Raw genomic sequence first — 22,728 nt, 5'->3', positions numbered from 1 at the left:
CAATGTGTTTTGCCTCACAATGTTTACAATACAGACATTAAAATAACAGGGCCATTGGAAATTTTTTGAAGTTCCCAAAATGTTTCCTTCAGGTCACTTGTGGGTCACAAACTTTGCATTTGACCCAGAGGCAAAGGTGCAACTGTGCGCCTTTTTAATTCTGTGCTTCCTGCAGAATTAGTGGGTGCACTGAAACTGTAGGAGTCTTGGTGCTCAACCAATTATTTTGTTTTTAAAAATACATATATGGAATACGAAGTGTTTCTTTCTCAAATATTATCACATTGATCGGACAGACCCTGAAAAGAAAAGCTGAGGTGTTTTTATTTAGCTGTGTGTGAGTTTGTTTAGATAATAAAGAGGAGAATTAATTTTGAAGAAAGGATGTAACTGGTACAGATACAATTGTACTATGTCAATAAAGATTAAGAATTACATTTACTGAGATGCTGAATACTTAATTTTGCTCTGAGCTTTATCACAACAGAAGGGAAAAAGAGAGGACACCACAGGCTTTATTCTCCTTCCATTTTCACTGGCAGCTATTTGGAGATAAGCAGTCCTGTTACTGAAGGCATCTTCCCAAGAGGCACTTGGCAGACAATGCATTGCCTGCTAATTGACTTCACGCAACGGGAATTGCTAGTTTTAGCCAACTGACTTCTGTACCAATTGAGAAGTCAGACAAAGCAGTACGACAAAACCCTCTCAGCAACACTGTGACGGTCACTGATAAATCCAGCTGCATTGGAGTGAAACAGCATTTTGGCACCTGGCTCTGCCTCCTCCTGCTCCCACCATCACAGAACGCCTGCTTGTTCCTCAGCCACTTCAGCTTCCAGTGCAAACTCATTAGGCTATCACACCAAACTCAGAGACAGGAAGGCTGCAGTGCAGTGCAAGCACACAGTCTCCTTGGCAGCTCTCCTACAGGAGCAGTAGCCATCGCAGAGAAGGCAGCTCCTACTGACTTACAATGTCATCCCAAAACAGTTGTCCAGCAGAACTATCAAGGCAATGCAAAGTCACGGCATAGGTATTAAACTTTAAAGAGAAAGCCTTTCCTTTTACTTTTCTCCAAAGAGCTAACTCAGAGCTTCAACATGCAAAATTTTACTCAACTGAAACTGCCAACGTTCAATACTTAAGAAATTCAATATTCCGTTTAAAGGGATTTTTAGCACATTATTTAGATATGGGTTAATTTATCGACCCCCTGGGGAAAAAAAAAGAGGCATAAAATTGCCAACACAGAATGTACACCTGCAGATTAATTATATAGACCAGGACAGAGAATAACATTATTAATACCACTTAGATTTTAAGCAGCATTGTCCCAGATGGACTGACAATGTAGCGAATACAAAGTATTTTTGTGCAGAAAGAGATCAGACAACATTTTATGTACAGGAAGTTTGTGTTGGGCAAAGAAAGAAATCAGTGCTTCACAGAGTACTGAGGAGTTGAATGAAGTCAGGCTTTTCATTGAGAGAAAAGATGGAAGAAATGGATGGAGAATGTGGCAAAGCATCACAAAACCATGAGCATGTGTTGAAGGCAAACTTCACAAGAACCTCAAGAAAGCAATAAGGGGATTATGGACCTTCAAAAACTAAATATGGATTACATTCTTATTAAGAATAACCTGCTATCCATGTAAGAAGAAAGAAATAAGAGGCAGAAATGGATGGAAAAATGAAATCTCACAAAAATAAGTTGTCAAATTTTAAACAAGTCTGTAAAGGAGGGCTGACAAAAAAGTTTAATGTCAGCCTCACGGTAAATGGTTATTCACATGAGATACAATAAAGCAAAGACAAAAGGCAGGAAAGATGTAAGCACCAGAGGTGTCTGTGGACCATGAAGTTGGCTGAAGCATAACGTGACAGGCCAGTAGTACTCAGCACTGGCTTCTGCAAATACAGCCTATAAACAGGTGAGGACATTGTAGGGCAGAGAAACTTGTCCAGAGTAAGGCAGTTTGAAAGGACTGTGGAGTTTTCAAACGTTCCTGTCAATGAAGTAAGTTTAGAAAATCAGATAACATTGTTCAGTTGAAAAATGCAGAAAAAGACTGACAAATATGGAGAAGTACCGGAAAGATTGGACAACATCTGGCACATGTAAAATAGAAGTATAATGCCAATTTTCTTGTTCTGTGCACAAGAATCTGGTCATGGTAATATTATAAAGATGAGTGAATAAATAATAATTTGGCCGTTAAAGCCTGTACATCCTTCAGAAAACAACAGGGAACCAGCACATTTCTCTTTCCCTCTCTCCCTGAGAACTGGGGAGCTCCTGCCAAAGCATGTGCTTAAAATGAGTAAGACAAAGCCATGGGGGGGGTGGGGGGGTGGAACTGTATAATGGTGGTGGAAATACAGCACTTACTATGCCCTTCTACCTTGTGTTCAGCAGCTCCTCAGCATTCTCAATGGTACCGTGACTGCATGTTTACTATGAGCTACCATTCTGGCATACTGACAACATTATCGCATCAGGTATAAGTGAAAAACCATATTGTTTTATGGGAAACAATTATTCTTTCTAATCTAACCTCAAGGGGTTGCTTTAAGCAACAGTTGCAGAGTATTTCTTTAAAAATGAAACTTTAGAACATTTTATTGTATGATAGCAATATAGGAATGTCGCAATCTTTCTGCATGTTGAAGTTGGTTAAAAGCAGAGAGGTCTGAAGTCTTTCATAGAGCAGCTTTAAAAAGTAACATACAGCCGGATTCAATGTCTGTGGATGGAATAATAGGATCACATCTATGAACTTCTGGTTCCTGACACAACTGTAAGAGCCAAGAAAAAAGGCCTAGGACTCTTCAGGGACAGTTCAGTGGAAAACATTGTGCAATGTGTACAGGCAGTTAAAAAAAAAAGTGAGTATTAGGTTGCAAAAGGGAAAGGAAAGAAAACTAAAATTCCATTAATATAAAGTGATGGTTCACTATCATCTGGAATATTGTATTCAACTCTGGTCACTGCAGGTCAAAAAAATTTAGAAAACAAGGAGTTCAGAGAAAAAGGAGAAGATTAATTAAGACATTGAATGTTTTGGCATCCAAAAAGATTGAACATATTTGGAACAGTTAGTTTAGAGAAGAGATGAATGAGGGTGGCATGCAAAATAGAAAGTGGCAGGACAAATTATGAACTTGAATGCATTTTCCCTCCCACTACAAAGACAAAGGAAAATTAATGAAATTTTAAAAGACTGTATTTTAAACTGGAAGGTTTTGAGTGCAACCCCCTCCTCCAAAATTTATTAGCTTAAAATAACATGAAGATTAAGAACATAGCAGGGTTTAAAGCAGATTGGATGTTTCAAAGAAAACCTTTTTTTCCTGAAAGCTATGCAAATTTTCAAGTTTCAGACAAAGAACCCCAACACACATTGGGACCAAGGAAAATATTTGTGGTGTTTTACTTCTGAAGTTGTTTATTGCTGTTTCTAGAACATTCTTCAGGGACAACTGATGCGGGCCACTGGCCAGGGTGGAGCGCTGGTTTGATCCAGCCTTGTAGACTTCCCTCACTTCATTATTGGTAAAACCTTTTTTACTCCATAAACCACTCATTCTTCAACCTCTTCTCTCTCTCTCATTCTCTTTGGTGCTAAGATGGTAAATATGCCTGCCACCCATGACAGTCATACAAGAACTATCACTAATTATTTTCCTCACATTAAAGCAACCAGTAGAGTGTAAAGCTTTCCCCATACAACCATTAAAATATACTTATTTGGCAAAATTTTGACTCCTCTTCAACCTGTAGACAAGGAAGCAGCAAGATCATGTGATTCATCAAGTACTCACAAGATCATCTACCCTAATTCTCCCACTCAGTTTATCCCTCAGTTTCAGAGCCTTTCATGAACATTATTTTCTATCTTTCTTCTCCTGTATGTTTCTCTCCTTACCTTCTACTCAACTGGGAAGTTTTTTTCTCACTGTATGTGCAGCCTACCACTGGCTCAAATTGTATCTCAATCCTTCTATCTACTTTACTCAAAAACTAAGACAATCATTGAAGTCCAGTTTTCTCATCACACTGGCATTCACTGGAATATGTCTGTAATATAATTTCTGAAGTTTGATTTTCTAATGTTCTATCTCTTCTTGTACCTCATTTTGAATAAATGTACGCTTATATGTCTTACAGCATGAATGATGCCATTTAAATGTGCAAAATACTGTGATCTGCTTTTTACTTAGCCAGCACTCACAAAGTAGATACAATACAGACAGATATCAGACAGTTTACACTGTATCACTATAAACAATAGAGACACTGTAGTATAGTGTATATATACATATTTATATGAGCACACACATACATATTAATGGATTATGGGTCTCAGAATGTGCAATGGTCTCACTCTGGGATTTGAATTCTGCCCAGTCTAGCAGGAAACGTTCAGCCTTGGTTTGCAATCAATGCTTAGACAAATGTTGGAGGTTGCTTTTACTCTCCAGGCCAATAAAATGCTGAAGATTATACCAGTCCGTGCTTAAAACTCAACACCATTTCTTACACAGAAAGATTAGCAGAAAACACCTTTCCATTCGGTAAATTCCCATTTGTCTTTACCTTATACTTATTTCTTTTAACAGTGAATTCAGAGACAACTAGTAAATTCCACATCCTATCATTTCTTTGGGAGTGATGACCCTTAAAATAAAGATTCAGGAACACCCTTGCAATCTCTAGTACCAAATTTCTCAAGAGAGTACACATGTAACAGCATGTACCTCCACCCACTAAACTATGTAGGTCTAGAAGATAGTGATGCGAAAGTCAGTCTTCCAGTGTGTAATCGCCATTCAGTGGTTAGCTCCAGTGGTTAATACTGGGGAATGTTTAAGACATATTCCCTACTTCTTCCTTGTAACATTTTTCTCCCTTCTGTATGCGCACAGATGTACATATGCAAGTAAAAAAGCCAGTATACAACTAGTTAAATAATGAAAACAGTCTGTGCAGCCTTCCCAGGCACTGTGCATGGATTTTGTGTAGTTGTCCCTTTATTTGTAAGCAGAGTTTTTTTTTTCAGAGAGGTATGAAAAATACAAGAAGTGTTTGTATTATATTGCTGAATAACTGAATTGAGTTAGGTCAGCCAGGTCAGTCTTAACAGCAGTAATAATGAACGGACAAACATGATTATTATTCACATCCTAAGAAGAAACCACAGCACTTCCAATTCTGTGAAGTTCAAAAATGCAGGTCAGATATCCACAAGCCATGAGATTACCATGAAATTGTAAAATTCTACTTTATATTTTAAAATCTCATTATGGATGCCTGTTTTTAAACTTGCAAGATCTTATGTACAACAGGTAGATTCAGTCAGGAGACCTCTTCCCTGAAAGGGAATCAGGCACCTGTTCCCCTCACCTCCCTTATGTGAAATACTTAAGTACCCTTAAGGTACTCACAAAGTTTTATTCTGAATAGTCTCTCTCTAACTCATTTACTTCTAGCCAGACCCTCCTTACCAGGCTGAAGGCACAGCTACTTTCCCGCTATTTCCTTAAAATGAATTCCCATTTTCCCTTCCAAAAAACTGCCTCTGCCATCCTCAGCATAAAAAGATGCTCATAGTGCTGAATCCCTGCCCATCTTGTCAACAAGCTCACCTTTTGCTTTTGTTCCTGCACTGTACAGAAGACAGCGCAGCAGTAACTTTCCTTCTGTGCCCACACAACCTCTCAGTCACATTGCTCTTGAAGGCTACAAGCTCCCAAACACCTTTGCTACAACTCCGCTCTACAGTCAGGACATGGCTGTACTTTTTGTAAATGTTTCTGCTGTATATGACATGTCACACACCCTTATCAGCATGCATGCTCTTCTATCCATAGTACATGGTATTAACACAACGACTACACCGCAGATCCCATTCAGCCACTGTAGTTTTGCCTTCTCAGACTACCCTCTGAGGATATTGCTGTAGCAGAAGACTTCTTATGGGTGGTGTAGGTTGCTGATCTTTCATGCAAAGATATCCTCTAATAGGGAGTCTGATGAATAAAGTGACTGAAGGTAAGTGTCATGGTTTAACCCCAGTAGGCAGCCAAGTCCCACACAACCACTCACTCACTCCCCCCAGGGTGGGACAGGGGAGAGAATCAGAAGGGTAAAACTGAGAAAACTCGTGGGTTGAGATAAAGACAGTTTAACAGGTAAAGCAAAAGCCAGGCACACAAGCAAAACAAAACCAGGAGTTCATTCACTGCTCCCCATGGGCAGGCAGGTGCTCAGCCATCCCCAGGAAAGCAGGGCTCCATCACACATAACGGTTACTTGGGAAGACAAACGCCATCACTCCGAACATCCCCCCCCTTCCTTCTTCCCCCAGCACTATGTGCTGGGCAAAACATCATCTAGTACGGGATATCCCTTGGGCCAGCTGGGGTCAGCTGTCCCAGCTGTGCCCCCTCCCAGCTCCTTGTGCACCCCCAGCCCACTCGCTGGTGGGGTGGGGTGAGGAGCAGAAAAGGCCTTGGCTCTGTGTAAGCCCTGCTCAGCAGCAAATAAAATGCCCCTGGGTTATCAAGGCTGTTTCCAGCACAAATCCAAAACATAACCCATACCAGCTACTATGAAGAAAATTAACTCTATCCCAGCCAAAACCAGCACAGAAAGCAACCCTGAAGACAATGGGATTTATAGCCTGCACTGAAAAGCCACTTACTTGGAGGAAAGCAAGTATTCCTGAACTGTCTTAAAACCAACTCAGAAAGCAGTTTTAACTATAGATTGTGAATAGTACATACAAAACTAATTCATAAGAGAACATAATGGTCTTAAATATTTTCATATACCTGCATATTCCTTTTATATCTGAATTTGAATGTGTATTCCAAAATTCCTACCCTGTATAACGCATGAATTTATACAAATAACAAAAATGAATATGTAGGAAAGAACTGGTTTTTGCAGGTTCATAGAAAAAAGTCAGATTACGCACATTTCAGTAATGGTTTCTGGAAGGTTTGTTGGGATCTCAGTAAGGCCTTTCCCACGACAGTCCACAATGTTGTTACTACAGGTGCATGCAGTAGGGCAATGCAAGACACTGCAGGATGGAGCCATGAAGGATTGGTGACCTGCAAAGGAAAAGAGTTTCTCCTAAAATTGCATCACACTGTCAAACAGTAGTCCAGATTCTCTCAACAGCAAAACATCACATTTTACACTTCCTTGAAAAATGTAGGGCAGAACTTATAAAAGAAGCATTGTAGCCCATCAATACTTTTGAATTGCGTTAATTTAAATACCCAATTAATAGCAACACCTGGTCATAATACTGAGAGACGAAAGGCAAATGCTCAACTATTGTGCTAGCATTACATAATTTTTGACTTCTTTAGCAACTTGCATTCAAAATCATCTTGTTAAAGAAACGAAGTCTGATCCATTTTTCAGCTATATTTTATTTATTCTGTGGTTTTAAAAACCATATTTTGATTTATTTAGTTTTCAGAATTTTGTGTAGTAGTAAAAATACATGGCAACAAAAATGGATGAACTCTGCTACAAAAACTGAAGGTGTCTTGCTAGTTACGTTCTGTTCTGCAAATCCTTATTTGAGCATGTATAGTCCTTCAGCTATATAGCACTTACAGCCAAGTTTGGAGTTATGATATTTTCATTCAACCACAAAGAAATAAATAAAAGCTTTGACTTCACAGCTCATACTCTCACTGTCTGTGTTAGCTCACAAGACTTCTTCCTCCCACAATCTACCATTCTTACTAACTCAGGTGGTTAATTTATATGACTTTCCCCCCAGTTCTTGTGCTGTATGTTAAACTTGACATTTATAATTGCATCTAAACATAATCACTTCATATTTAGGTATGTTTTAGAAAGTAAAGAACTTATGATATTTTCCTGCAAATGGACAGATTGCACATTTCATAATATATTAGCGCACTCATTCCTGTATCAATTTAATGATAGAGAATTGCTGTTTTATGATACAGAAAGGCACAAAGGGATTAGGAAGGCATGCAGCCCTCTTTTTCTTTCTTTTTTTATTAAGGTAAAAAAAGCTTGAGACTATTTTAAAATTCTCGGGGAAAAAAAAACTTCTTGGCTATGAAACCACAACTTAATCTAAGCGCTCTCTCACCGTATTTAATGTCATATATTAACATAGGGAGGGTACATAGGCAATGTAAATTGCAGCCAGTGCCCTTCCTACGTACTACTTCAAATAAAAAGTTTTAAGTTACTGAAAAGGTTAGTCTTTTGAGGTAGTAGTTTACAATATAATAATTTGATTTCACATTTTTGTATGTGCTACAAAAGCACAAACAGCTGCCAAAACTAATAGCGCATACTACTCTTTTTATACTAACAGGCAGGAAATATTTCACCTGCTTTTATTAAACAAAAATGTTGTGATCCAGGGAGAACACATGGTTATTCCCCTTCCTCAAAATCAGCATTATAATGACCAAGTTATAAAACTGTTCTTGACACTTGGGCTTTGCAGCCATACCATTTACAAATAAGTTACACGAAGTGATCTTGTTAGGAGGCCTTTTCAGTGTACATAAAGGCAAAATTGATGGTAAGAATACTGTCAGCATTTGCTGTACTGTGTAGATGGCAGTGCCTTGTACTTTGATGTTAGAGGCTGGTTAATAAGGACAGAACACTGTGCTCTCCATAAAGCTCTTTTGAAAGCACAGATCTGTGCAAATTTTGGCATATTTGGAAATAAGCTTCTGGGGGTGTGCAGAGATATCAACCTGAATCACTGAAAAGACAGATAGCTATATTCCAGCTGGTTTTTACTGTTTTTGAGGAAACCTGAAACAGCAGTCAAAGTTTACAGAAATTTTCAATCTGAGTCTAAAAATATTTAAATAAGAAAGATAAACTTGCCTTCTTCCTCATCTAGAAGATATGAATAAAGGAAAAAAATTGAATAGAGAAAATGAGATTAGTAATGAACGGTTAGTCATTTCATTATTTCATATCAGACAACAACCTGATGCACTAAAGCATACCAATAACGTTCAGAAAGTTACTCAGGGATTCAGAATATTATTTAAACCACAGAAAATAGCAACAAGAAAAAGCAACAACCTGGAAAGTTAAAAAAGAATAATTCCTTATTACTAAAGGCCTTATGTTCTCAGTCAGTGCACTTTTTATTTAATTTTCCGCATCTCTCCCCCATACTTTATACTTTTAGAAGGCTATATACTCTATGTGAATGCAGCATTTACACAAAATTTGTAGGGACAGAAGAACCCCCACATAAGATACAAATAGCGATAAAAATTATTAGTTTGTTTTTTAATAAACATTAATGCTTGGATTATGCAAAAGCTAGCAAAAGTCAACAAGCAGCACTGGCCATCACCGCTGAGCTGTTGGTAGGTGTGTTTTAGGACAGGACTCGGTGAGCAAATCTGTTTCCCTTACCACTGCAGACAAACTCCCGTTTTTGGACCTCGGCTACGTTGTGTCCCCGGAGGTGGGATGGCCCCATGCACTGGGTGTAGAGGCCGACCCGCGGCCGCTGCCGCAGCCAGTCGGACAGCCAGGCCAGGTGGCAATCACAGTAGAGGTTGTTGGAGTGAAGACGACTGCATGGAAAGAAACACATCAATACCTTTAAATTAGGAAGAACAAACAGAAAAGCAACCAATTTGCCCATCCTCCCCTTCAGCAAGCAACTATGCCAATTTCCTAATAAAAACTGTTAATGAGGAATTAATTTTTCACATCTTTCATTGAAAGTCAGGGAGTTAAATGCTAATAAATAAAATTATACAAGCAGCAAAATTACTTTTTATTTGTGGTCTAATTAATTGGAAGACAATAGAAGGCTTCCTAATAAAGTAACCTATCTGTAGTTGCTTTTCTCTCGTCCAAAAGAATATACAAGAGCTTGAAAGCTGCTGTGGGACTTTTTAGTCCAGATCTGTACAAATAGTGAATAAGACAAAAATGTCTCAAGTAAATTGCCCTATAGTGATAATATACTGTCAGAAAAAAAGAGTTAATAAAAGATTTGGTTTCCAATTAGATATCTCTGTAAGTCTGGCCATTATTAGTCTCTATAGAAACAGCCTGCAAAATCCCTTTAACAGGTCATATTCATTTTCTGCTGAACAAGACAGAGTAATAACTCAATATAAAACACCTTCTTTCACATCCTTTTTCTGATTTCCTCTCTTTTTGTTTAATCACAGAAAGGGGGATTAGCTGCTTTTGGCTCCTAGGGACCTATGTTCTAAGCAATGCCTGAAATTAAAAGACCAAATGGCAGCAAGTGATGGAATTAAGTCAGTCGCCTCTCTGTTGGCAGGGTCCAACACAAGACCATGGCTCCTTGCCAAGTGGCAAAAAGCACTTTGCCATTGATAAAATATCAGACAAATGTATTCACTAAATTAGGTAAATTACTTTTCTCTGCCTCTTATATTTTCTCAAACTACAGAAAAGGCTGTCCACAGCTATAAATCAAATCCTTACTCAGAACCATCCATAACAGTTTAATGTCATTTTGGTCCTTTTTAACTGATGTGCTCAATCCTAACTAAATAACTGGAAAGGAAGTGCAAGAAAAATCAGAATTTAAACACAAGGTCTAATTAATCCATTAAAAAAAAAATCTGTAAAGCAACATGAAATGTGTAAGCAACATAAACAAAAGATTTTAACTAACTCAGTTTTTCCGCGCGCACATTTCCCCCCCCCCAAAGACTAGAAGTTAAAGGCAATGTATTTTCCTGTACTAAGTCTTGGGTGGGTGCTCTGCAAATATAGCTCACAATACAGCACACTCATTCAGTACAATCTGTGGCCAGCTGTAGGCAAGAACACCATTGCAAATCAGAACTAATGCCACTGAAATCAATACGGTTATACAAGCACATTCTGACTGCAAATGGGATGTTACAGCTATAACCTGCGACTCTGTGTGTCCATTTTCTTTTGTTTCTAAAATAATTTTTCAGAAGACGAAATATTCCACCAAAAAAGTGTAAATGTTGCTAATTTGATTCACTGTAATTTGTGGTTCAGAATATAAACTGTATTTGAAGGTCTAAAAGAGGTACAGACATTCATGTTTTCAAGTCTCAGACCCGAAAGAATGGAATAAAGTTCTATTCTCAAAATGTAACTGAGGCCACCAAAAGCCCATGGTCAGTACTATTTAAGTACTTGTATTTGTCCAAGCGAGAACTCTTACATTTCAACAGAACTACTCACCTGTGTGACGTTTCTTCAGTTACGAATGGTATGTTAACTCGAGTGAATAGCCCTACTGATTTTAAAACAATTGTGCAACCCAACATGCGTAAAAGAAAATGGACCGGCTTAATGTAAAAGTAGGTCTCTAACAGTAAGAGCTACTCTTGAACTCTGATAGAAACACCCCATTCATTTTTCATAGAGAATCCCATTCGTTTTTCATAGAAAAATTTTTTATTCCAACTTCACTGGAAAATCTGTCTGAAAGAGTCTCAGGACTAAACCTTGATATATTCTGGCTTTGCCACTCAACACAATATACATTTATTCCTAATTCAGAATAAACATACAAAAGAGATAACCCCAAACTGTGTCATTTGCGCACACACTCTTTTCACTCTGTTTTGTTTTAGAAGCCTGAAGTGTTCTTCTGTGAAAGTCATAACCTCTAAAAATGGGGACCTTATTGTAAATGCTGACACAACTTCAATTATAATAGCTCTACCGGATGATGCTATAATTTCATGTTGCAAAGAATGTTGGAGAGCCAGTTTAGTTTAATTAGGTCTGCTAGCAGTACAGTAATAAAAGCATAAAGATTTCCCATTTATCACATCTGACAGCCAATCAAAGATTCTTCCATGTTCCTAAATGAAATGTGACCCATTCAATAGCTCAAAGTAAAACAAATTTTTGACTTTCAAAAAACATCAATTTCTTTCTCTATACAGCTGTAACACATAAAAGAGAATCCCCCCTGCCCTCAACTTTTTTGTTAGAAGGTGAAACTTTTCTGTGACTGAATACAGCACTACGGAAAATCCAGTTGGGAAAGGCCATGAAACTGTTTTCATAGACTTATTCATCCCACATCCTATAAAAGCTGATGGAAAAGGACACAACTGCTTCTTTACCTCCGGAGCCCCAAGTCACTTGTTAGCTTTACCTTTCAGAATTAGCTGCCATACATGCACACACAGACTTCACGCTCGTCAACCTCATGACACCTCAATATTTTTTTGAGCTTATGCTTCCTTTGCCTGTATTTATATGTATATTTGTAAATATGTATTTATAGACCACTGGCAACACTTGATAGAGGTGAAAATGATATACCGGACTGCTAAAATGGCAGCCAGTTCAGTGGGACCACTTACAAGGTTCTGAGTTTGGGCATATGGTTGAAACTTGCCACGGACAGTCGAGTGATGTTGTTATTGTTGAGAGTGCTGTGAAGTCAAGAAAGAGCATATTAGCATATTACAGTTACCTCATATTTACTACACTTTTAAGTAATGCGAAGCTAATGAAGATCATGGTGTACTGCTTTTAGGGATGGGTATCAGGAAAAAACCCTGTGCTTTCAGATATGCCTTTCCTCTCTGTTAAGTCCCTGGTAAAACAGTGTAGTTTGACCATTCCATTAATAATCCTAAGTAATTTGAGGTCCCAGTAACCTATGATTCACTCAAACAGAGCTTCCACCAATGTTGAGAACAGCTGTGGCATTCAAGCTAAGCTTGTCATCCTGATGTAAAAAAGAGAGCACTTGCAGAAAATGCCTTGATTCTAGGACTCTGCTTTCTCTTTCCAGCTTCTGAGAGTCCGTATTTTTTGACAGAAGATACAAGATCTGCCTTTTTTTTCAAGAATTATAGAAAAAGATTAACTCTGGGCTGCAATTAGCTTTTATATGGAACAGAATTGCTATAGATGATTCAGAGCCGGATGAACAATAGCAGAGCTTCTGCTATACGATGGACCGAGTCAGGAATCTTAATACTTTAGCGAACTAATAATTAAAATTTTAGACAAGGTGCCTGAAACATGAGTTAGGAACTAGGAACAAACTTTAGCCAATTGTTGGTTAGCACAGACCTGTCATACTTGGTAACTGTAGTTTGTAAATATAATGAAACTTCATGAATGATCCTGCAGTTAAATATTGTCTTTAGGCTGCAAATAAAATGCAAACAAGCTTGACTCCAGAACAAGGAAACAAGTGATAGAATTTACAGCTTTAACTTAGAGATTATTCATTTGAGCAGAATGGAGAATATGCTCTGGGATTTTAAACACATAACTATGGCACTAATAAATAATAATTCCCACTGTCCAACCCTTTTTTCCCCTCTTTTGAAACAAAAAGTGATTTACTACTTCTTTTTTTTAAAAAAAACAACAAAGTGTAATTTATGCTCATTTTGAATATCTCCTGAAACACCGAAAGGTAAATTCACAGCATCCCTGAACAGGATCAGGCTATACACCTCCACAGTAACCAAGCAATTAATTACTGGTGCAATGTGCTGCATTTTACCTTTGTGTGCTTACTCATTCCATGTCCTAAATGTTTTCTTCACTGGGCATAAGGGATCTCCCCTGTGTGCCCTTAGGGCTACATACACAAAGAGGAGAAGAATCAAAAGAAGAAGAAAAAGGAAGAATCATGCCCTTTTTCAAAACAGAACAAAAATAAAACAACAGAAAATGGCCAAGTGGGTATATCTGCAAAACGTGCCTTAATGAATAAATGGCAATCAGTAAATCTTGGCAGGATTTTCTTACGATATCCACAAGGTAAATGACAGCTCCCATAGTTCTTCCTGCATGACTTCTTACAAGGTTTTGAAACCATATCTTTTCAATGAAGGGAATGGAAATCAGTACCTACTTCCATCGCTGTTAGCTGTTAAAAGAAGGTGTATCTACAAATCTCTTAATTTTCAATTTCAGATGTTTGACATTTGCCTTGCTATTTTGTATACGTGAGATATTAATTTATTTTTGCAAGGGTACAGAAAAGTATCAGGAGTAGGCGTAAGAGATACATAAGGAATTAAATAATTCTCATAACTATTTCTACCTAATGATGAAAATTCTTTACTTCATTACAGAGATATAATAATAATTAAAGTTGGCTCAATACTTTTACCTAAGCGTTACATACTATTGCAAACAGTGTGATGGCTGAAAGGTATTTTTAAATTTCTTAGATACTTTAATTTTTTTAATGACAGCACTATATATTTTCCCATTGTCACTGTTGCCCCAGTACAGATTTTCCTTTAAAAAAAAAAAAAAGAGAAAAAGGAAAAATAAAATTTCACAGAAATTCACAGTTACAGTTACTTTCATCTTTCAGAATTGTCCAGATTTCAGGTTGATTTTGTATCTTTAACAGTCTCTAAGATTCTGCAATTATTTAACAAATATATGAGACGTTACTTAGCTAAGCATTTCAAACGGTCACTGAACAGGATTACAACCTAGGTAACTTTAAAGCTTATTTAAAAGCTTTATTATATAGTTTGAAGTAGTATACACGTTCTGTGCTTAGACAGAATAATTAATAATGAAAACAAAATATGTAGACTTAGATGCTACTCAGTGCATATACAGTATGGTCTGATCTACATATCTTTATTTCTTTAAGCTATATTGGAAAGGAAGGTGAATTAGATACAAAACCTTCAGTACTTTCTGAAATACCTACCTCAATTTTTAAAAAACTTAATCTCTACATCATTGCTTATCACATAACATAATTCAGACAGTGAATATTTAGTTTCATAGTTGAACAATGCTAACATTCTCGGTATAATATTCACAAAATTCTAAGTAACTACTTTTTCATCAGACTATTATTTTAACAAAGTTGTTTTCCTTTTTTGCATTCATTGAAATCCATTTGAAAAATTTTACCACTGACTTCAAATGGCAAGGATGACCTTCTTAGAACACTAAAAATCACAAGCATTAAAAAAATGCAGAAAATAGTTGATTTTTTTTTTTTAAATATATATTTAACATGTTCACTTGTAAAGAAAGGCTTGTATTAAACAACATAATAACCAGATTAAGCCATCACTGGAAAAGTTATTCTGTCATATATATGAGTTCCGAAGATAAACATCTCACAGAACATCAGGTTTACTGAGAGACAACCAACAATTCATCAACTTCACAATTAGATGTAATACTGAACCTACAGTACGTTTTACATGGCTTTATACCAGAAAGTTAACAATAGGTTTGTTATTCTATAATTACAACATTAAAAAGTCAAATTTAGCTGTCAGATCCATTCATTCATAAGAAAGACCAACTATTGCTTAATAATAAAAAGCTTTACCACCAGCAGCTCACACATTCTTTAGTTTCTTGGACATACAGACACTATCTGTTGCCAAAGAAGCTTTATTTCAGAATTAAAAAAAAAAACAAAACCAAAACCCAACAAAATACCCCTCCCTCACCACCCTCCCAGAGTCTTATGATTTAACAAGTGTGATTCAAAGTACCATGAAGTAACTCACTGATACACAGTCTTTCACTTCTCTCAACATAGAAAGCCCAGAAAAAAAATGTGACATTTTGTTTGACAGAGGAAATTTTTTAGGAATGTGTCTTATGCCTCAGATTCTTTGGGAACTGTGGCACTTTGCTTATTAAAGGAAGCATTTTCAGGTCAGGGGTCACTGATGACTATTTCATTACCTTTAACTTCACTGATGGCCACTTTGAGACAGAAAAAGTATGCAAGAGTATTGCAATACTAACCTTCAGTGACATAAAAAAGATATTTTTCTACACATATATATTTATATACATAAAACTTAAAATGCTAAAAAGAAAAGCATTTAAGGTGGGGATGCTAAACATCTTAACACAAACCAGAAGTGTCTGATAGAGAAGCGCCGCTTTGAAAACATCCAGATTATCAAATATATATAGTGTATTGTTCCTTAAACAGAGTCTGGAAGACCAAACTGATGTCAGAGTATACAACAAAGGCAATCCTGAAAATGTTCAGCACTTCAACAGTGATGGATAATTTACAAAATTAGTTGGATTCATTAATACTGCCCCCCCCCCCCCCCCCCCATTTTAAAAGGAAATATATTCTTTTCTTACAGTATCTGGCATCTGCTTTTTTTTTAAATTGCATTTAATGGCTGTCTTGCAGAGTAAAGAAACATCTCTGCCCCTCTACATCTTTTTACCATTTTATAGCACATCGCAGTGGATTATTTTAAGACATCTTTTCACTAGACCATCCTGACACCAGGCTGCAGCTCGCAGATAAGCTTTTACATTAGTACTCCCCAGATACTGAGCTCTTACTACAAGTAAGAGATACAGGAATACTTACAGCACTTCCAGGTCGCGCAGAGCCCTGAATGCCCCATCTTCAATACAGCTGATCTGGTTGTAATCCAGTTGCCTGTTAAACAGATTAAGAAGGTATTTGTAAGGGAGACGAGCGTTGGCAGCGTTAGGTGCAAAGAAAGCCTCCTGAAGGGCCGGCAGAGCTAGGCCATGCTGACTGAAACGCTCTCACAAATACGCTCGTATGCTTGAGGCTGTCACACAGCATGCTGGCCTGGATGCTGCCACAGAAATCCCTTTTTGTTCTGAACTGTCTGCGCAAAACAGCGGCGCTGGGAAAGCTCCAGTAAATAATAACTGCACCTTATATTAAATGCCAAAGGAATGCAATTTCATTACATCAAGAAAAGCTATCCATTAAAAGCTCTCAGCGTCATCTTGCTGAAACAATTTCATTAAGGTAAAGGACGGTAAATCACTTAATGTCACACGCATCCCCTCGGTGACCTAACAGAATCCATTTATCAGAGCAGCCCAGCTGCATGTTAATTCCACCCGCCGCGGCAGGGACCGGCGAGAGACACCACTTTTAGGGGTCTCTCTGCGTGTGCACATGCCTGGACTGGGTGGGAGGTGCAGGGGCGTGGGGGGGATTCAGAGTAATTACCTTCTAGAATATTTCTGTATGTAGAAATTATAGTGTTCAAGGTATTCACATACTTCGCTACTTATCTCCTTTAATTCTGCTCCAAATAAAACCAGCATTTCTGCTGTAACCTTCAGTGTGTGGTTTTCTACGTACTTTGTGCTCTCTGCAATTATATGCAGATGGGATGTTGTAACGGAGCACTTGAATTCTGGACATATAACTCAGCAACCCATCCCATACATTATTAATCTTCGTATTAAGTTATGAAAAATTTACATTCATTTCTCTGAAGGATATTATTATCTTTTCAATCAAAAACATTGATACAGTACATACTGCCCAATTATAAACGTCTGCTGAAATTAACAACCATACAAATACAAAATACATTTCAGGGCACAACTTGCAAAGCAAAGATGATACAAACTCACTTTAAACAACCAGAAGATCTTCTCCAAGCTGGTAACTTGTCAGTATCAGATAATATATATGAGTAAATGTGTGTGAACAATACTAAGAAAATGAACAAAATACAAATGAACTCTGCCCTTCTGTCTTCAATTATATATTAGCTAGCAGGGCTAATGAGGCTTTTACTAAAGCATTTTCTGTGATTCTTCTGAATCTATGATAATGTTTTCACTTTATTAATAAATCATCACACCCACTGTTGAGTGTAATGTACCAACTTCTATAAAGTTCTTCTAGTTTCATCCACATTTTTCATCTGAATTACTGCTACACAGGAATAAAATATTGTCATAACTGTAACAGTGTCTGTGTTTCTGTGTACTGAAAGCTAAATGCAAACTATCATTTCCTGAATATGATCTTTAATCATTTTGGTGCAATGTTACAGCACCAGTGCTGCAGTATTGGAATATTTAAGCCTACTTTCTCAGGCTCCTTCAATTTTTACTAATGAATTTCATTTAACAATTAAGTTAATAGCCTTTTTATTTTAAAGAGGTAAAATATATACACAGTACAATTCTCTAACCTCTTGAACAATTTATCAAAGCTATTTAAATTAGTACAATGGCATGAAATGTTACCCTTGACACAATACAAAAGAGAAATTGTTTCCAGACAAATTGGAAAAATCTTTTAATGCCATCAAATTTGCCTAATGCAGTCTGCAGGTTAATCTGTAAAAGGGTGAGCTGTATGTTTGCCCATATCTTATTATCCTTAGCTGTCAATGTATAAATCAGTGCTGACACAGCTTCTTCTAAATCATCTGTATTATACACAAAGGAAAATCTTTTAACAGCAGAGAGAGCACTTGAGCAAATCTGGTCCTACACAGACTGAAAGGCAGATTTCTTCCACTAGACTGGCAGCAGCTGTGGTGCACCTGAAAACTTTTGGACTTCTTCCTTTAATTAGTCACCATGACCACTACCTTAGTGAAGGGTGAGTTGTTCTCATTTAAATCTGCCTACCAGAAAGATTACTTTGTTTGCACTGAACTAATTAGCTGGTTTCGGTTTGGGGGAAGGGAATTTTGCAGGTGGGAGAGGAGAAATACTTCCTAGTTTTATAAAGTATTGTCTTTGAAAGATACTACCATCTTTATGTTTTAGATGATCTTCCATCAGTTACAACCATGATATAAAACAATCAGACACACACCATGGTGAACAATTGGCATGATATATATTTTTAAAGCTATGAAAGGAACACAACTTTGATGACTCTGTGCCTGGCTTGAATAGCAATGTATAATATTTGTTTTAGGGTAAAGATATCCACTGCATATATAATCCAAAAAGAAAGTTAGACAATATTTCACAACCAGTATATCATTAGCTTATGATGTCCCTCTAATGGATATACTGAAGCAGTCTGAATTTTTTTGGGTAAGACTGGCTCCTGTCTTATTGAGTTGTGTAAGCGCTATAACTGGGGCCATAAGAAAGAATACTAGAGAAAAAAAGCATGTACTTCTCTAATTTTAAGTTATGTTTTAAATTTTTGTTTTTAGCATAATGACTTTCAAAACCACACATAAAATTCTACAATAATATAACAAAACTTTTCTCACCACTAAGTTATTCTAACTCCATTTTAAAAGCTTCCCCCACCCCACCCCGAGAATTTATTTTCTTCTTTTCAAATTATTAAAACACTCTGAGAACAGAAGCTGATCAGACATGGACCAGCAACAGTGGCCCAGCCTCATCCTTGCCCTCTCCCCAGTCTCTCTTCACCATCTTCCCTCCTGCCCCATCTCCATGTTGGGTCTTTTCTGTGTGGAATTTCTCCATCCCTTTGGAAAGTTGCTATTCCTTTCTGCCCCCGCTTCCACAAAACAGATCATTACCTTCAGCAGTGCCATTCCTGTGAAGCTCATAAAACACCAAACAGCAGCTGTCCCATTCAAAAATCTTTCTGTTGTCACGGAGAATTAAATAGGTTTTGCGCCCATATCTGCAGCCTTACCTGGGTGTTTCATATACCTACTGATCTTCTGCCATTTGAAATGTTAACGTTTATGTGAGTTCAGCTATTAGAACTAGTAAGAACTAACTAAAAAGCATTCACTTAATAATAAAATATCTGCTTTTAAAATTTTTTTTATTTATTGCTTTTGCTGATACATCTTACATTGTAGAAACACGTTGCTATAGTTTCTTCCCTTTAAACATATGTTGTCTACAGGATAATGATAAATAAGTATCTAAAAATAAGCCTTCCTGTCCCACAAGAAGATCATTTAATGACTAATAGAAGATGTTGCATCCATTTGAAAACTACTACCCTCATGCAGAAAAAACTGCTATCTGACTGACAGAAAACCTGCTTTACCCATTCATTGAGGCTGCATTAAAAGTTGGGACAATTTCAGTCAATCTGTCTGCTTTACTCTCCTGTTCTTCACAGCTTGAGGACACTCCATGGTCCCACGCAAGAGAGGCACTGTGCAGCTTTACATTCTTCTCCTTTGTTCGGGTACAATTACATTCCCTGAGTGCATCAACTTAATGGTAAACATTGTTTAAGAAACCATCAGAAAAAGTCAGAAGCCTTTCTAGATCCCTATGGTAGCTTCCTCCCCAGTAAAACAATTAGAAAATGTTTCTAGTTTTAGCACATTGTATGCTGGATTTCAGATAATTCAAATTTTTCCTTGGGAAAAGAACAAAGTGCACAATATTTATCACTGAGAGAAAATTTTGTGAAACAGCCACTGCTTTTAATGGCTGCTTGTATTTTTTTTATAACGGAACTGAGTTATGTTTCCTATTTCTCAATTCCCTTCTCAATTTCAGTTTCAAGAGGAAGAATAATTTCAGAGACATTAGCTGAGAAAGATGTAACAAATTAATGTAAGAATTTATTCTAAGTTTTTATCAAACTTCAGAGAACTGCTTGTTTCCTGTGACTATTACTATTTATTATGATTATTCTTTCATTTGGAAGCCAAGTGCTTTTTTTCTTTGTCGTTCATTTTGCTAATGTAGTTCATTTTGTTCTTTGCTAAATTTTCCCTGTAAAACATTTTGAATGAATACTTTTCCCCCTAATATACATAATATCACACATGATTAACCTTTTTCTTTTATCCCAAAATTAAAAAGCAAGACTTACAAATACTTTCAAGTAAGGCATACTTACTGAATTAGCTAGAAGAAAATGGAGAACAGAACTGAAGTTCAATAGCTCCAGCCCTTTCAAAATTATCTAGCGCTCTACTTGGCTAAACCCACAAGTATCTTCCAGGAGAAAAAAAAAAGTAAATCAAAACAAAACATGACAATGCCATGAAAAGGAGGATGAACAGAGAATGAACAATCTGTAAGTTACGTGATGCAAAGACACTATCGCATTGGTATGACTTCACAGAAATAATGCAATTTAGTAATTAGATGGCAAACTATCAAGACTCTCATAGCATGGGGAGCAAATATATTCCTGTACTAGCATGGAAGCCGTATTAAGCACATACCCCATGAAAGTTCTGTTACAGTACTTTATTTAACTATTATTAAGAAAATCTTTATCTGTAGAACCATTTCTACTTAGTTACTCTGCATATCAGCATACCTCCTTGCAAGACTCCTCAACGTGATTATGCCACCCTGTTTAGTAAAGCAGAGGCAGCCTCACATTCCAAGGTAATGTAGATACAAAAGGGCCTAAAGGCTCCTGAGAGTCCAACTAACTTTTGTACGAGACTTTAAACAGAAGCATAAACTACTTTTCTTTAAAATCCAAATCTTCTAAGAGGATTTCCATTATTCTCAGCACTTGACATAGCCAAATAAGAATTAAAGATAAAATTGAACCCAAGTCTTCCTACAACATAGTTTATCAGCTCACTTCAAATTAATCTAACTCAATTTGCTTTGTATTATCAAACGAAAATCTATGGGAAACTACATAAACCACAGCAACATTTGGTACTTTTCCTAGTAAAAACATAGGCCACATTTTTCATTAGGGTAACTTCAAATACCACGTAAAATTTTGTGTAAGTATTGGCACTTATCTTAGCAGATGAAACTACACCTACTTTAGCTGCCTAAGTTTTATTCAACTAACATTTATTGTCACGCAAATAAATTTCAGATAGTTTTTTAGATTCTATATATTTTAGACTTTTCCTTAGCGGTTCAAATGCCAAAAAAAGGAAACTCTCGATTCACATTCAGAGATTTCTGATTTGAAATCATCTTCAAAGACAAATGCTCTGCTTGATTTAAAAACATAATTGACTTTAACATTTCATAAATGAGTTTGTTAACAAAAAAGAAACTGTTTTCAGCAGGCCAAATTTTAGGAAAGTAGTCTGTAATGAAAATAACTTCAGAAATAATATTGAAATGGTACTTATTTAAACAGTCCAAAAGAACAGCTTTTTTTCCCAAAGTCCACAAAAGCACTGACCTGTTTGACAACAAGAGTTTTAGGAGGCACTAGAAAAGTGTACCTGTTCTTTTATTCATTCCTTCAGAGCTATTTTTGACTTTAATAAAAATCTTAAGTATACACTGAAAATATATTTCACTAACATCCTGGGAAAATCCTTCTTGATGTATACCTGAAACACAGGTAGCTGAACAGACTAGTAGTTGAATTAAGATTCCCACTAGGAACAAGCATGAGAAATATGCCAATTCTACATTATTAAAGCATGTCTTAGGCAGGCAATGCATTTGGATTAGCATTTGTATGGATGGGTAGACAAATATACTTCCAGTTGAAGTGGAATTTTGTGCATGATCTGAGAAGAAATCAGTAACTAGTACAACTTCAGCAGGACTCTGTGGTTTTCAAGTCCTAATAAAATTGACCTTAAAAAAAACATCCAATCATTGCCAATGAAGATTAATACAAAATTCAGTTATGCCTTTAGTGACAATGCCAGTTTTACGTCTTCCACAACAGGCACAAAAGAGGCATCAGGGCAAAACCAAGTAATATTAATCAAGGTTTTGGACAAAAGTTAGTGTAACAGGAAGGACCTTCAGTAGATGCTGGTGTCTGTCTCTCTCTCCACTAATTCTCCATTTTTGCAGCCAGTTTCATCTGTGAAGCTACTATATTGCCCTGTGGCCTTTATCGTTGGGGTGACAGCTACAGTGTCCCCCACTTGCTGGGAAAAAGTGGAACTGAATGAACACAAAGGCACCAAAGAAGATGGTGGTCCAAAGTAAGGTCAGGTGGTGACAAGAAAAACAGGGCACAAGATCTTTGCAGGAGACATGATGAAAATGTTCCTT

At 36.9% G+C, this 22,728-nt stretch overlaps 1 protein-coding gene across 4 annotated transcripts in view; it reads right to left on the bottom strand.

Annotated features, from left to right (window-relative positions):
* SLIT2 (slit guidance ligand 2) overlaps positions 1 to 22,728 on the bottom strand; it is a 283,621-nt gene that overhangs the window by 92,345 nt on the left and 168,548 nt on the right. For all 4 annotated transcript variants that reach the window (XM_064449221.1, XM_064449223.1, XM_064449222.1 and 1 more), the window contains exons 6-9: positions 16,394 to 16,465; positions 12,396 to 12,467; positions 9,460 to 9,623; positions 6,986 to 7,124 (exon numbers count right to left, since the gene is read on the bottom strand). In XM_064449221.1, coding sequence (XP_064305291.1) covers positions 6,986 to 7,124; positions 9,460 to 9,623; positions 12,396 to 12,467; positions 16,394 to 16,465 — 447 coding nt within the window. The remainder of the gene's footprint in view (positions 1 to 6,985; positions 7,125 to 9,459; positions 9,624 to 12,395; positions 12,468 to 16,393; positions 16,466 to 22,728) is intronic.

This window comes from Phalacrocorax carbo, chromosome 4, assembly GCF_963921805.1.
Source record: "Phalacrocorax carbo chromosome 4, bPhaCar2.1, whole genome shotgun sequence".
NCBI classification, from domain to species: Eukaryota; Metazoa; Chordata; class Aves; order Suliformes; family Phalacrocoracidae; genus Phalacrocorax; species Phalacrocorax carbo.
The sequence above is the reverse complement of the archived record's forward strand: the minus strand, read 5'-3'. Positions and strand labels throughout refer to the sequence as shown.